The following is a 16,569-nucleotide window of genomic DNA, read 5'->3' on the forward strand; positions in this document are numbered from 1 at the left end:
TGTTTTTGCGTCATGTAAAACAGCTGATGGTTTTGGAAGAATTTTAGAATCCATTATAATACGCTAATTTTGATTATTTTCAAGAGAATTTCAAATTAATTTGAAAGCAAAATGTCTGAAAGAAAAGTTTTAAATGTAAGTAAAATTTTTAATTTTATCTAATTTGTATTAATCATTTTAATTTTTGTTATAAAAAGAAATATTATCCACCTGATTTTGACCCATCGAAAATCCCACGTTTACGTCTGCCTAAAAATCGCCAATACACCGTACGAATTATGGCACCATGTAATATGCGATGTAACACCTGTGGAGATTATATTGCACGTGGAAAAAAATTTAATGCTCGCAAAGAAACGGTTGATAATGAAGAATATCTTGGCCTAAAAGTATTTCGTTTTTATTTTAAATGTCCACGATGTATGCAAGAAATAACATTTAAAACGGACCCTAAAAGCTATGACTATACTGTCGAACATGGTGCCACACCTAATTTTAAAGCTTTAAAATTGGCCGAACAACAAGCGATCGAAGAGCAGAAAGAAAAAGAAGAAGAGGAACGATTAAATCCAATGAAAATGTTGGAGAATCGAACGAAAGCATCACGTCGAGAAATGGAAAATCTTGAAGCCCTTGAAGACATAAAAGAAATGAATCAACGTGAAGTGGCCATCAATTATGATGAATTATTGCGGAAAAAGAAAGAAGATTTAGAACAGGAATTAAAACGACAAGAAGCCGAAGATGAAATGTTTATCAAATTAATCTTTCACCATAAAGAAACTGACTGTGCTGATGAGCATGGCGAAAGTGAAGAAGTCATTGAAGAAATTGATGAAACAGAACCGAATTCATCTTCCTGCAATGAAATATCATCGATTCAAAATGAACAACAAAGGCCAATTTGTACGGATATTTTGGCAACAGCAACAACAAGCCATGAAGACCAAATCAAATCAATCAACAATAAAAATAAACGAAAGCTAATACAAAAAATGATAGTTGTCAAAAAAAAAGTGAAAGTTGACGATGATGATGATGATGATCAACTACAATCAAAGAACAATACATCAAATTCGACGAAATCTAATGTCATCACATCACTATGTGATTATTCGGGTAGTGATTCTGATTAAAAAACGCTATTTTTGGCCATATTTTTTTATTATTAGATTGAATAAAATTTTATAATGATAATTATGTACGAAATCAGTTCAACATCATGCATCATTGAGTTTTGTGAAAAAAAAAGGATTTTTTGCTCGTAAAAATTAGGCAAAAAGTGTTGATACAAAATTGTGATGTAATATATCAACAGAAACAATAGCAGAAAAAATTTTTGTTCATTTGAATTGAATAAATGAAAATTTGTTACGTTGTCTAATGATGTCCATTTCGAATTTTTGGTTATTTTTCAAATATATTCGATAAATCATAACATTGATTTGTGATTTTTTAATGATTAAATTTATTTTGATTTGATTGATTTGATTATCAATGATCCACTAAACAAAAAGATAAAATAAACTTTGCTGTGAATGATGTGATGTGAATATCATTCATTAACTATGCACGCGATCGATCAAAAAAAAAAAAAAACGCAAAACCATCATGAATGAGAAAAAAAATCTCAGCATAAAAATTTGCGTGAATGTCGACAATCTTTATTACAACCATCAAGTTTAGTTGATCCGCTTTCAAATATTAAAAACATTGTATTGAATGATTTTTTCCAAATGGACAATGTATGAATTCAAATTAAAATTTATTTAATCTCATATTTTTTATCATCATCATCATCATCCGATAATTGTCAACCGATAATTTCTTGAACTTATTTTTTTATTGATTATTTAATACGATTCGCACTGCTCGTGTATGTATAATACATGTATGCATTGAATGAATGAAACCTGTTTAATTGTGAAAAAAGCGACTCAAAACAACAAAACACTGATCCAAAAGGAATTGGAAGAAAAAAAAGAGCAAAAGAGAAATCCTTGCTTGCCATTTGGACGATGATGTTAGAAAGAAAAATCGAAAATCATGAAAGAGAAATTATCATCATGTTCCTTTCATTTATATCTTCAGATGGTTCATGATTCAATGTTTAATTGTAAATGTGTGTGCATATATGAAAATACATTCTCCCTTTATAGCCGAAAAAAAAACACATTTCGACATTGGTGCCTTTCGTTTGTATTGATTTTTCATTTTATATACTTTTCTTATATATTCTCTCCACGAATCGGCTTTTGTTACCTTTGCATATATTGTATATATCGCGATTGAAAATGAAATGAAATAATCCATTCCAATTTATTTTTTCTTCGATTCCCATCCACCAATGACCATCATCATCATCATCATGAAGAATGTCGATTACAATTTCGACAAATCATGGCTTTTCTCATTCATTGTTGTTTGTTAAATAGATTAATCCACTTTATTTGCATTGATAAAAATTCAAGAAAAAAAATGAATAAATCTGATTTCAATTCATATCAAACGAAATAAAAAAATCGATTCTACTATGATGATAACGATAATGATTATTTTTAATTTGATAATTTTTTCCCAATACTAAATTATTCATTATAATATTTGAATTTTTTTACTTTCATTGTAAATTTTGTTTTTCCTGAATTTATTGTCAATTCATTTTACATGCGGAAATATCAACATCATCGTTGAACCAACACCATAATATCATCACAATGATCAAAATCATCACCAACATAATCATCATTGGATTTTGTATCCATACTACATTTGGTAAGTTTATTTGTCCCTTGTTTTTGTTCCTTGTTATTATAGAAGGTTGTATGTTTTTTTTTCTCCAAAAAGTTGATTGATTTTTTTTTCTTTTATTTCTTTTTTAATCATCTCTGATGATGATGATGATAAAATGGCAATTACAATAAGGTCATCATAGTTTTCCCTGAAGGAATCATTGAAAAAAATGGCATAATTTTTTTGTTTTTGTTTTGTATTCGGTTTAATTTTTTTTTTATTTGAAAATATATTGCACACATTAGTGAGGGAAAGAGTGAGTAAGGTCAATAAAAAAAAAATTTTAATTTCAGGATCAATGTTATAAGCGGAAAAAAAATCATAAACATTCACCAATATCATCTTTACCATTTTTTTTATTGTTTGTCTTGTACATTTGTTTTTGCTTGTTTCATTAATATAAAGCTTTATATGGTGCATTCGGTTATTGTTAGCATATCCTCTTGTTCATCTATTAGAAAGATTTTTCCATATTTCTCATTGCGTATGATAACCGCATGAATTTACAATTGAGCACTAGCCAATGAACGATCCATTTATGATAATATAAATGAAAAATGAAGAGCAATGAAATTTTTTTTCCCGTTGTTTATCCGATTCGATTATAATGATTATATGATGTTTTGATATTTAAGATTTTTTTTTAAATCCATATTCATCCTACTTGTTGCATGTCATCATCATCATCATCATCATGTTACATCATTGAATTGTTGTCAATAGTAATAACTTGATCCATATAATCATTTGTTCATCATAATATGATCATTTATTAGAATAATCGTGTTTTGATTGAAATTCGTGCTATACGATTTTTTTTTTGTTTTATGAATGAGGAAAATAGACTATGAACTTTGATTTAGTTTTTGTGTTTTTGAAAATTTTTTTCTTTTGACCGAAAAAAGTTTATTTGCTGTTAGAATTGATTATTTTCCATCAATTGTGATGGTGATGAGCAACAAAAAAAAAACAACAATAGTTGATTAACCTGAGTAGATGATGATGCTTTTTATAATTTTTCCATAAAATCATAATATGTAATGGGTGTGAGTGTATAATTAATTTTTACACCTTGATTTTGCAATAATGAAGATTTTTTTTTTGACTCATCCATTTAATATTTATGATGATGACTAAATTTAGTTTAAATATAGCTATGTATATCTTTCATTGATTAATAATGTTCACACAGAGTGGTAGGAGTCGTGATCTTGAAATTTTTTTATACCAATGTATATGAGAAACCATAATATCACATTGGCACGAATATTCACTTTTCAGATAAAATTAGGATTTTTCTCCACTTTTCTCTTGTACCTTCTTCTTCTATATTCAATTAGCGAGAAAAAAAAACGATGGAATTTTCAAGGTATACATCCTTTTTTAATGAAATTTTTTTTTATCAGAAATCAATTGTCAACAATATTTATATATTATGATTAATTCATTCAAATAAAATGTGGTCTTTTATGTTTGTATTTTTTTTTCATTCAAAAGAAAAAACGAAAAATTTTTTGTCACCACAATCCATATGATCTTGACATACAAACTTTTGATTTTTTTTCTTTCATTTGCCTGTTTCTTTTCAATTTTTCTTTTTTTTTTACTTGAAAATTGGATTTTTTCCTTTTCGAAAAAAAATTATATGCAATCATCATCCATCTTTCTATTGTTCACCATTTTTTTTTGTTTGTTGTCATTCATCAATCATAATCAATTATATTTTATTATTTGTTGGACACAATTTATCATCATCATCATTTATTATTAGTTTCCGTACTATCGGTTCGAGGTGAAGAAAAAAAAATGCCAGATTTATTCGATTGAATTATCAACGTTAAAGCATGGGGTTTTTTCAACCTTCTTCATGTCTGCATTCATATATTCCAATATTTATGATAATAATAACTATATATAAGATTCACATAAGAATAGCACATGGATCAATTCATATCGGAAGACGATACATATGTGAATGTCTAATTTGATTGTGATCAACACACATCAAAAAAAAAAAAAAAAAAAATAGTCGTTCATCACCATTGTGGCTATAATCATCTTGTCATTTTTTTTCGTTGTTTAGCTGACCATTCATACATTATTATGAATCTTTCACTATTTCCACTTTCACTTTTCCAATGTTTTCCTTTTATTCGTAGCCATTATTTTCTCAAAGATTCAAACATTATGATTGTTTGTGTGTGTGTGTGTGATATCATACAATATTTAAGATAGACTAAAGATTTTTTCTTTCATTTAATGATAATTAAAATCTGACATGCGATCTCATCATCATCATCATCATTTTGCTGACAATAAACAAGTTAGGTTGTTTTTGTTCATAATTTATTTCTTCTTATCATCTCATTGCTTGTTAAATCAATGTTTTTTCTTCTCGTTTTTTTTCGTTTTCGATGATTGTGTTTTTGAAAGCAACAGCAAAAAAAAAATTCACACAAATCATCATATTCGATGAAAATGGAATACGTTTCGGTAAATCTAAAGTCTTGCCTTATATTATTTTCTATACATTTTGTTGCTCGTATGTTTATGATGATAATGATAATATCCAATGTCCATCTATGTTGAAGATGGTGGTGATGATGATGATGTTGATGATGAACAAATTATTTTTGATTTCTTTTTTTTCATATCATAATCGTTGTTTGATGACACGGAAGCGTCAAGTTGTGAATGTTCACATGAGATCCGATACTGGAACTTATTTTTTTTAACGGTCTGTCATTATATATTTATTAATGACAAAAAAAATTCTTGTAACAAAATTTTTTATCCATATTTGCCGTATTGGTTTAAATGAGCATCGATTGGTGATCTAATTTTGTTTTTTTGTTTTTGTTTTTGTTTTTGTTGTTGTTGTTGTCGTGTTTGTTGCCCTTTTTAATTTTTTCATAACAAGTTTGACTCTGTTTGTATTTCGATTGATCATCATGTGTATTAATTTTGACGTTTTTGGCCTGAACAAATAAGTTGTTTTTGTTTTGTTTTGTTTTGAACTCATGACAATTTATACATACATGATTTTTTTTTTGACAGGCAATTTTTTTTCTATTTGACTTACCCTGTATGTGTTCAATGTACAAATGTATACATTATTCAAATCAAATCAAGATTCGACAATCCAATGATAGTATAGTGTATATGAAAAAAAAAGAAAAATATCAATCAATGATGAATTGTACACTTAAGCTTGCTGTTAAGAATCGTAAGATTCCAATGTTTCATTGTTTGTGTTCATGAGATAATGTAAATATTTCAATCTCTTACTTTGAATAATTTTATTCAGTTCGTGGTCAAAAAAAAAAAAAAAAATTCCCAACCCTAAAGGGTTTTCCTATTTACTTAAAACATGTCATGTTTGATCTTTAACTTTCTGCTTGTTTTTTTTGTAGTTGTTTGTGTTTACACAGCATTCGAATCGATCTATCCATCAATCATTCAATTAAATAATCATGATAAACTAACCAACATATGTATAAATAATAATGATAATCATCATAAGTTTAGATACGAATGATAATTATTTCATTGATATACATAGATAACTAACGACAAATTCAAACAACAGCAAAAAAAACAAATTTCGACAGACATAGGCGAAAACTGAATAGAAAATCTATTTTTTTTTCAATCCTACATATTATGGAAATGGTCATTTTTTCCCCATCTCTCCTATTGGCTTGACCATGATGACTGAAAATTGAATTAAATGATAAAAAACAGATTTTTTTCTCTTTTTCACCATTGCTTTTGTCTGTATGATTGTGAAATGAATCATACACACACACACACACAGAAAAAAATGGTAATAGATGTGAAAAGAATTTTTTAAACAAAACATAATTTCAATGAATGGATGAAAATTTTAGTTTTTTTGGATTTTTGAAAAAAAGTTGTTTCATATCACAGTTTTTTTTTGACATTCTCAGAATGCTATTCGTATTTTAATCCAAATACAAATGTATTAATCATCATAAAGTATAGTTGTATAGTCTGACCAATGAAATTTTCATTTGTACTCTTTCAAAATATAAATTATCATTTCATCAAATTATGAATCCATGTATGTGTGGAGATTTGTAGTTGACTATAGCGTTTTTTTTGTTGTCCTTGAATTTTTTTTGGATCTATTTCTTAGGAGATAATTTAATTGAAAAAGGTGTGATTCCAAAATTGAATTTTTAAAAAATTTATTCTTTATTTTTTCATAATGATATTTGAATAATTCATATTATTTCAAATATAGCCACCAATTCCAAATTGGCCGTTGATCATAGACAAATAAGAAATTCATCCATAGGTGAGTGTGTTTCATTATGACAAGAATTAATAAAATTCATCATTTTTTTTGAACATTTTGACGGTATTCAGGTAGCTCATCATCAAACCACCCAAGATATCAGCCAATAATATTAGTCGAAAGGAATCGATTATTAATAGGTGATAGTTTCATCATAAATAATAACAGTCAAAATCAACAAATTCCAGCATCAAATCCACCAACTACGGCATCCATAATTCCAAAACATTTACAATTACGTCGTCAGCCGTCTACGACCACTTCCATTGACAACGAAAATGAAAATTTAGTAGTAATGACAACGCCTACGTATAGGAAATTAAAATTCAAACGTCCACATCTTCATCATCATAATCGTCAACATCTTAGCCAAATAATAAATTCAAATATAACATCATCACGACGACCATCGTTTCAAGAAATAATTTTACCACAAAATCATCTAATAACAAGTAATGAAGAAATCATCGTTCCGAATGACAACGAAAATGGCGTTGTTGATGATGGAAAAGACAAAAACAAAAAAACTGCAACCATGGTCACAGCCAAATATGTCTCGCCATCACTTAATATAATGTCACCGGCAATACCATCACCATCTTTTCTAAATTTTTATGGTCCTTCAATGTTACAGATAAGCCGTATGAAGATCGCCCGCCATCGTCAGCATCACAATCGAAGGGTTATAGCCAAACGTAAACGAGTTGTACTGAAACATATGAAATTAAAGCCAAATCCTACAATTCCCATTCCTAACCGGACTAATAACAGTGTTACAGATAGAGTTAACGTCATTCCGAATGAAAATAATGAAATCCGAGATCCACGACCACAATCCACTGAAACAACAATCAATATAATTGAAGCAACACCATTGATCGGAGTAGATAATAACCAATTGACCCTTGCAGTTCGTCCACTATTTGCTGAAAATGAAGAATTTGATATTCTTCGAAATGGTAATGATTCATTATGATGATTGTGATAAATTTATGAATTTTAATATTTACATTCATTTTTAGATATTTCTAAATCAAACACAGCTGCCAAACATCTTCGACGATCATTGCCCAATTTTCTTCCATCGAATATTTCATCGGCTTTTCAAAGCCCACCAAATTTCCGTATTCAATCAGCTAGTTTTGGGCGACCAGCACCAAAACCATCATCATATCATTGGTCATATAGTGCTCCAATTAATCTAACAAGTCGATATAAAGCGAAATCGTTGTCAACAATTACATCGGAACATTTACAGCCTCAGTCATTTACATTAAACAATGATCAACCATTTCAGTCATTCATTACACATTCGACAACTAGAAAATTTTCAACAGCCGTAACACCAAGGACAAATGTGCCTGTTACTTCCATGAATTTTCATCATCATCAACATAACAGAAATCAACCATTCGATTTATCATATGGTGCAAGGCCGGTGATGTCGGCACCAAGAAAGCCAAATACAAACAATGCGATTGTTGCGCAACAACAATTTATTTCCACTCCATTGATGACAAATACAACTTCTACAACAATAACAAGAAGGACGACAACGACAACAACAACACCAGCACCAATTTCAATAACTTCATTTTCAAGAACTGCCATTAACAGAAACTACAACGACAATCATCGACATCCTATTTCAAATTACGATTACGATTTCTCTGATGATCATTTCTATCACAATTATGGTATAGCTGCTTCTCATTCGGTTGTTACATCAACAACAACACCCGCCCCATCTCGACGACAGATGACAAATAAATTACGAACGTCATCATTGAGTAATTTAAAAAATTCCAAAACGGATATAGTTATGACAAGAGGAAGAACTAATGCTGAACGTTGTACGGAAGAATCCTGTCATTTGCCTTATTGTCGTTGTGGTTCATCAGCAATACCAGCCGGTTTAAAGCCGAAAGATATTGCACAATTAGTAATGATTACATTCGATGATTCTATCAATGAACTAAATTGGGATCTATATCAAGATATTTTTTCCAATCGATTTAATCCCAACGGATGTCCGATACTTGGTACATTCTATGTATCACATGAATGGACTGATTATAGTCAAGTACAAAATCTTTATTCAGTTGGCCATGAAATGGCTTCACATACAATCACGTAATTTTTTTGAATTTTTCTTTGTAATTATCTTGATTCTTAACTCTTTAATTGATTCTATATATCTATATAGTCATAGCTTTGGTGATAAATTTTCCAAAGAAAAATGGCTGAATGAAGTTAATGGGCAACGTGAAATATTATCTCTTTATGGTGGTGTTCAATATGAAGATGTAAGAGGAATGCGGGCTCCATTTTTACAACCAGGTGGTAATCGACAATACGAAATGCTTTATGATGCAAATTTTACATATGATTCTTCATTGCCTGTTTTTGAAAATAATCCGCCATATTGGCCATATACATTTGATTATGCAATGAATCATGAATGTATGATTACGCCTTGCCCAAGTAAATCATTTCCTGGTAAGTGACATGTGTGCACACACACTCTTCCTATTGTTTTTTATTTATGTTAATTAACTGAAAAAAATTTTCATTTATTGACAAACAACAATAGGACTTTGGGAAGTTGGTATGGTCATGTTAATTGATCATCGTGGCGGCCGTTGTTCAATGGTCGATGCATGTTCACATCCGTCAACCGAAGATGGTGTATTTGAAAATCTATTGAAAAACTTTAATCGTCATTATCATTCGAATAAAGCACCATTTGGACTTTATTTTCATTCAGCATGGTTTAATACGGCACATCATAAAAATGGATTCCTACGATTTATTGATCATATTGGCAAAAATAAAGACGTCTATTTCGTCACAAAATGGCAGCTATTACAATGGATGATGCAGCCAACGCCATTAATAAGGCTCAAATCATTTCAACCATTCCAATGTGATTATAGTGATCGTCCAGCTTGTCGTCAACCAAAAGTTTGTTCTACATCACATCGTGACGGACCAAGATACTTAAAAACCTGTCAAAAATGTCCTAAACATTATCCGTGGGTTGGTAAAACTGGATTCAAAAAATAATCAAAGCCACTGTGTGTTTACCGAGAACATTTGCTTGTAATATGGAGAAATTTTCCGAAATTATTGAATCTTAATCATGAGTCATTCGAATTAGAAAATAAGAAAAAAAACAAACAGCAAGCCTGTTCTTTTTTGTGTGTAAAAAAATGTAGTTGATTCATATTAATTAATTTTTTATGTTTAATTCAATTTATTTTCTTGGTGGGTTTTATCAAAAGTCAATCAATTGTTGTTAAATTTTATGTTGTTATTGTTATTTTCTGTATATAAATCTAAATTATTCGGGTTTCATTTTTTTTAATTGTGTCGAAAATTTGTTGATTTTTCCATAAAAAAAAAGTTTTTAATAAACAAAATGGAAACTTATTTTAAATTATTAGATTTTATTCAATTTGGTCTATTGCCCCGAATTCCGTGGCTGCAACGAATCATTGAGAACATTGAACAGTGTCTAAATATTCCTCAACGATATATACTACAGGCATTCGTTGTTTCCATATTCTGGATAATGGCTACAACATATCTTTCTATGCTTTCAACATATTTAATCTTCTATCTTTATCCATCATATCAAACAATACATGCTATCCATACGAATGCAAATAAATCCGAATTAATTCGTTGGTTAAGCTATTGGTCAGTATTTGCATTTTTCATACCATTCGAACGTTATGGAGATATCGTATTGAATTCGATTCCATTCATCAATATATTACGATTATTATTCGGTTATTGGTGTTATTCTAGCCATTTTGATGGCTCACGTTTAATTATGAAACGTTATCTATTACCAATATATCGATGGATCGAAAAGAATAGTATCGATCAGATTGGATCACAAGCTATTGATCGATTGATTGAATTTAGTAATAATCAAAATAATGATAAAAATAAGCGCAAAAGTAAGACAATCTTTTAATTAATATAAATTTTATTTCATTAATTGTTATTTAATTTCATTGCTCACGCAGATATCCGTCGACGACAGCCACAATTGAATCGTAATCAATTGTCAACCATACCAGAGAATAATAATATTATTCATCCTCAACAATTAATTGAACGATCATGTGACACCTCACCTGAAAGTGATTCCATATATCTGGATTGATTCTAAATATTCATTTTATCAGTTTTTTATCTCTTTATAAGTGATTTCGTTTATTCGAATGAATGAAACAATTTGTTCAAATTCGAAAGCCCATTAAATATTTTATTATGACTGTTGAAAAACGAAATTTGATTTTGAACAATAAAAATAAATTGGTCCAATGCTATTGATGGATATTTTAGATAGAGAAAGAAAGTTTCAGTCTATTTTTTTTATTATCGTTTGCCAATTATTGATTGTTGAAAATTGTTATGAGAAAAATTCACTGATGCAGAACCACCACCACCACCAGTAAACGATAATGAAAATGTTCAAATTGACAAATCGAATATAAATAAATGAATTTGTGAAAACAAAATGGGGCTTTAAAAAAAATTGATGTAATATGATAACACAAAAAAATAATGTGAATGAACGAAAAAAAAGCAAAGAGAAATTGGGCCGATCAATTGTCCCATATTAACAATTCAACAGGTATTCAATATCATGATGCCTGGCTTTTTTCGTTCGTTCGTTCAGTCGCACTGTTCACCGATCCAGAAATCTTGTTTTCACATTTAAAAGTTCAATTTCTTTATTATTGTTTCTTGTTTGTTTATTTATTTATCTCTTATTTTTTGTTTCCCAAATTTTTCGTCTTGGTTTTTTGCCATTTTTTTTTCTATCACTGAAATCATCATCATAAGATTTGTTTTCGTTATATATTGACATTTTCATATCTTATTTTCGAATTCGCAAAAAAAATTGGAAAAAATATCAACAATATTATCAATGATTGCTTTTTTGGTCATGCATTCAAAAGATGTATCTATTTACATGTGTTTAATCAGTTATTGCAAGCAACCTTCAAATCATCATCATCATCATCATAATCATGTAATTGAATTGATTTGATCTAAGTGTTTGTGTGTGTGTGTGTGTTTGTATTCGAATCTCTTGAAGTCATCATAATCGATTATCATATGCTACCACTGCGTATTTGTTTTGTTTTTCTTCAGCATCTTTTTTGTAGTTTTTTTCCCGATTTATTGGATTCGATTGATGCAATCACTATCTCAACAATTGAATTTATCGAATTTTCTTTACATTATTATTATTATTATATTTATAGACGACAAAAGGAACTACGCAGTTTTATTTATGAACAAAAAACAAAAAAAAAAATGACGGTCAAAAAAAATTCCCTTGACTTTCAAATGACGAAATAAATATATAAAAATTAAAAAAAAAGAAAGAAAGGAAAACCTTTTTCGATTACGACAATGTTTGTCGTTATTAAATATGAAATGAAGCGTACACAAAATATTTCCTTCTTTTCAACGATATTTTTGTCATTATGAATGTAAAAAAAAATCATTGCATTATTGAATGGAACCTGATTTCTTAAGAAAAAGGAGTTACCCTCAACAAAAAAAATTGAGTCGTTTTTTATTTTTTTTCAATTCTGCATTTCATCGATTTAATCTAGTAAAAAAAAACTCATAAAATTTTTGATCTAAGAATTTTCAAACAAATTAATTAAATATAAATATCTTTGCAAACACCCTGAAGCATTTTATCGTTTAATTCATCCAAAAACGTCAAAGAAATGTTTGATCGTCAATACAACTTTGATTGATTTTATGATTATTATCAATCGATAAAAAGCAAAATTATAAATTATCAGCAATAATAATTTCTGCTAAAAAAAAAAATTAAACAAGTCTACAACTTTTGTTTAGCTGATGATAGTTTTTTCCCTCCATTCACCCATAAACCGCCAGCAATCAAAAAAAAAACATTTACATTTTAAATATTTTTCAATGTACAGTGAGATTATTACTGCTAGATTTAATCATTTTGTCCAATAACGACCGATTCGTCATTACGATTTTTTAATCGTTTATAACCAGGATATACACTTTGGTTGGTCTTATGAATGCTAGTGTTTCAAGTGTACGTTGTGATCGTCATAACCATCGAAAAAAAAAAATTTATTGTCACTGATGACGTTGAATGGAATACGTACATGATTTTTTAATATTTTATTATTTATCATATGTGTATATGTGTGTAAGGAAAATTACCGCCAGTTTATTTGACCACGACCACCTCTATTTTAAAATGTTTTTACATATATTCGTTTATATCCTTTTGTCTGTATGATTCGCCTAAATAAATAAATTTGTAAGCAAACAGAAAAAAAAATTTTTTTAATATTTATTTTTATTGTACTGTATGAATCGTTACTTTCAACTGCTTCATTAATTCAAATTGTAACACTTATAATTATTATATTTGATTATTAATTTTCTTTGTTGTTATTATTATTGACTATATTATTATATTATTTTCTTTTATTCATCATTCAGTTTATCTATAATCTACTTTGACCGCTAATAATGGCAACCGAAGCTACTCGAAGTCAATTGGCTGTGATAGAAAATCTTGATGAAAAAATTAATGAAATTCGTGAATATATTGAAAAACAATATGAAAAGAATAAAGAATTATATGATGAAAGTGATATTGAACGTGTTCGTACCGATGATTGGACTGTCGAAAGATTTATTCGTCGACGAAAAACCATGAAAGAATCGATAGAAATGTTGGATAATACTCTCAAATTTCGTCATGAAATGGATATGCCTCGATTGAAGGAAGACGATTTTCCAGAAGAATTTCATAAAATTGGTACAATGTTCTGTTATGCCAATGATAAACAAGGCAATGGTATGATTTATTTTCGTATTCGACTCCATCGTAAGGTTAAAGAATTGGAACGTGAATTCAAACAATTTATTCTCTTTAATGTGGAAAAAATGGATCGAATAACCAATGGTAATGGTATAGGTATCGTTTTCGATATGAAAGGAGCTGGTATATCGAACATGGATATGGATATGATTTGGTTTTTAGTATCTTCATTGCTCAATTATTATCCTATCGGTATCAATTACATATTGGTATATGAATTAACATGGATATTTCAATCGGCATGGAATGTAATCAAAGGTTGGTTACCAGCCGAAACACGAAACAAGATTAAATTTTGTAAAGAAGATGAAATTTTTGATTATATCGATCGTGAAAATCTACCAATGTATTTGGATGGTACTTGTCGATTAAATTATCATCATGTACCTAAAAATTGTCGATCATCAATGGAAATTGGTCAAGAACGTGGAAAAACACTTAAAGAAATCAATAAATTTATGAAAATTTTTCAACCACTATTGGATGAAGCAGATGAAGAGAGTAAAATTTTACAATCAGACGATTAAATTTTATCAATTCGAACATATATTCTGTACAATTTTATCAATGTCTGTGAAGCAAATTCTTTTTAAAATAATAAATTGATTTTAAAAATTTGAAATTTTTCCAATTCTTCATAATCATGAAACCAGGATAATGTGAAAAAATTGAAGTTTTTTTTTGTTTTGTAATGTCTAAAATGATCAATCAATTGGTTGCATCTTTTCTTTAGTATGAATTTAGTAAATTCTATTTCTATGATGATTAACCTTGAAATGTTTTCATTTAATAAGGTGTTTAATTTTTTTCTCATCCGAATCTTTCATGAGTTGTTTGAATTTTTTGTTGTTGTTGTTGTTCATTTGATATCAGATTTTTAGCTATTATCATGCCATCTATCATTATCATTTGTAAATTGGTGAAAAATTTGATTAATTTTCTACATCAGAAATCGATTCTTGATGAGCATAAAAAAAATGCACATCAAGAATCAATTAGGTGAACAAAAAAAAACTATTGAAAGTCAAGGGAAAATTTTTAAAATTTAAAATTCATAAACTAATTAATGGAACATTATCATCATCATTATCATTAAAAATAAAATCAACAGATGTTTTTTTTTGTCTTTCAAAAGACAAGTAGTCTTTCAATTTTTTTTTAATATCGATTACCGACTAATCATGTGATGGATTTATCGACCATTATCCGGTTTTCCAATTACAAAAAGATGTAGTGTTAATTTTTTTTCTCTGATTATGATCAGCATATTTTATCAAATGATGATATATTTGATTCAACACGACATGTGTATTTGAATGATTGAAGATCTGCAAAATTAAAAAAAAATGATGATCAAAATGATAAAAAAAGAATGCATCTTAATTGATAAGAAATGTGCGTCACAAATTTTTTTTTTATTGATTGAACAAACATCGGGGTTCATTAACGAAAAAAAATATAATAATAACTACATTATTTATTAATATTGAATAATTTAATAATGAAAAAAAAATTCGTTATTATTCGAATACATTTTTATGATGACCGTGATCGCATAAAAATATAAATGGTCAAACATAAGCCCATTAAAACTAATAGACCACTGCCAACAATAATAGGTACTAATTGACTTCCAGGTAAGGGGTTGCATTCTTTAAATGTAATTTCTGTAATATTCTTTGTATGAAGATAGGCGGCGAATTGAAATTTTTTGAATTGAACAATCGCTTCATCATTATCATCATTGGAGGAACTGGTACCATTGATTTCCAAATTGTTGACAAGATCATCACATTGGTAGCCCTGTTTATCGATAGTTAATTTATGATCAAATCGTAAATCAAATGCATTTTTTCCATAAATTGTTTCGTTCATCATTAAGCCAAATTTTCTCATTTTATATGTATTATTGTTGATCTTGATGAATTCAAAATCCATTTCAATTTCAGGTTGAAATTTTAGCTGTAATTTTTCAATAGTCGTTTCTTTTTTATTTTCGATAATCTGATCGGATGAACACGATGATCGATTATAAACTAATTGGTTCCATTCAATTTTATTGTTGTTAATTATCAGTTCATCAATTCGTAAAAAAATGAATCCATCGTCCGTTTCGCATCCGATACTAATTTTACTATTATTATATGGTTGATATTTAGCATTGATGGTTGAAATAAATACAATGGTGATGAAAAGAATTAAACAAATAAATAATTTTGGGCACATTTTTCAAGAAGAATGTTCAATATTCGATTTATTTATAAATAACGGATGTCGATGTCGAGTTTTGCATCAATTGGTATGTTTGTATCAATGTGATCATTGATCGATGATGGAATTAATAAGGTAATAAAATGTCAATCTCCATCAATCATATATTTTGTTAAAATTTATATGGATTAAAACACTTAATCTATCCATCTTTTTTTTGTTCCTTTTTTTCCATCCTCCACCGCCCATCCGCCCTGAAAAAAAACAAGTGATTATCGATTTTCATTCTAGAGCTCAATCGTGTGTGCGTATGTAACTTTTTTTTTGTTCT

At 28.6% G+C, this 16,569-nt stretch overlaps 5 protein-coding genes across 8 annotated transcripts; 4 read left to right on the forward strand and 1 right to left on the reverse strand.

Annotated features, from left to right (window-relative positions):
• Positions 1-2: 2 nt before the first annotated feature.
• LOC124494946 (splicing factor YJU2) lies at positions 3-1,481 on the forward strand. Its single transcript, XM_047058237.2, has 2 exons — positions 3-135; positions 198-1,481. Exons 1-2 carry the CDS (start codon positions 112-114, stop codon positions 1,134-1,136), a joined length of 963 nt encoding a protein of 320 aa, XP_046914193.2. The 5' UTR covers positions 3-111; the 3' UTR covers positions 1,137-1,481.
• LOC124494943 (uncharacterized) lies at positions 1,437-10,536 on the forward strand. 2 transcript variants are annotated; one of them, XM_047058231.2, is made up of 6 exons: positions 1,437-2,775; positions 7,061-7,114; positions 7,186-8,073; positions 8,137-9,247; positions 9,321-9,613; positions 9,708-10,536. In XM_047058231.2, the coding sequence occupies exons 1-6, from the start codon at positions 2,718-2,720 to the stop codon at positions 10,178-10,180; spliced, it is 2,877 nt and encodes a 958-aa protein (XP_046914187.2). In that variant the 5' UTR covers positions 1,437-2,717; the 3' UTR covers positions 10,181-10,536. The 2 variants fall into 2 exon arrangements, with proteins under 2 accessions (XP_046914187.2, XP_046914186.2); XM_047058230.2 differs by lacking the exon at positions 1,437-2,775 and adding an exon at positions 5,184-5,286.
• LOC124494951 (uncharacterized) lies at positions 10,536-11,486 on the forward strand. The gene is made up of 2 exons (XM_047058243.2): positions 10,536-11,082; positions 11,152-11,486. Exons 1-2 carry the CDS (start codon positions 10,536-10,538, stop codon positions 11,289-11,291), a joined length of 687 nt encoding a protein of 228 aa, XP_046914199.1. The 3' UTR covers positions 11,292-11,486.
• A 538-nt stretch (positions 11,487-12,024) lies between these two features.
• LOC124494947 (motile sperm domain-containing protein 2) lies at positions 12,025-14,649 on the forward strand. 3 transcript variants are annotated; one of them, XM_075728909.1, is made up of 2 exons: positions 12,025-12,167; positions 13,643-14,649. In XM_075728909.1, the coding sequence occupies exon 2, from the start codon at positions 13,673-13,675 to the stop codon at positions 14,552-14,554; it is 882 nt and encodes a 293-aa protein (XP_075585024.1). In that variant the 5' UTR covers positions 12,025-12,167; positions 13,643-13,672; the 3' UTR covers positions 14,555-14,649. The 3 variants fall into 3 exon arrangements, with proteins under 3 accessions (XP_075585024.1, XP_046914195.1, XP_046914194.1); XM_047058239.2 differs by lacking the exon at positions 12,025-12,167 and adding an exon at positions 12,842-13,546; XM_047058238.2 differs by lacking the exon at positions 12,025-12,167 and adding an exon at positions 12,842-13,457.
• A 761-nt stretch (positions 14,650-15,410) lies between these two features.
• On the reverse strand, positions 15,411-16,538 carry LOC124494950 (uncharacterized). The gene has a single exon (XM_047058242.2). It carries the CDS (start codon positions 16,251-16,253, stop codon positions 15,564-15,566), a length of 690 nt encoding a protein of 229 aa, XP_046914198.2. The 5' UTR covers positions 16,254-16,538; the 3' UTR covers positions 15,411-15,563.
• Positions 16,539-16,569: the final 31 nt, after the last annotated feature.

The sequence above is a fragment of the Dermatophagoides farinae genome, chromosome 3 (genome assembly GCF_024713945.1).
Source record: "Dermatophagoides farinae isolate YC_2012a chromosome 3, ASM2471394v1, whole genome shotgun sequence".
Lineage (NCBI taxonomy): Eukaryota > Metazoa > Arthropoda > Arachnida > Sarcoptiformes > Pyroglyphidae > Dermatophagoides > Dermatophagoides farinae.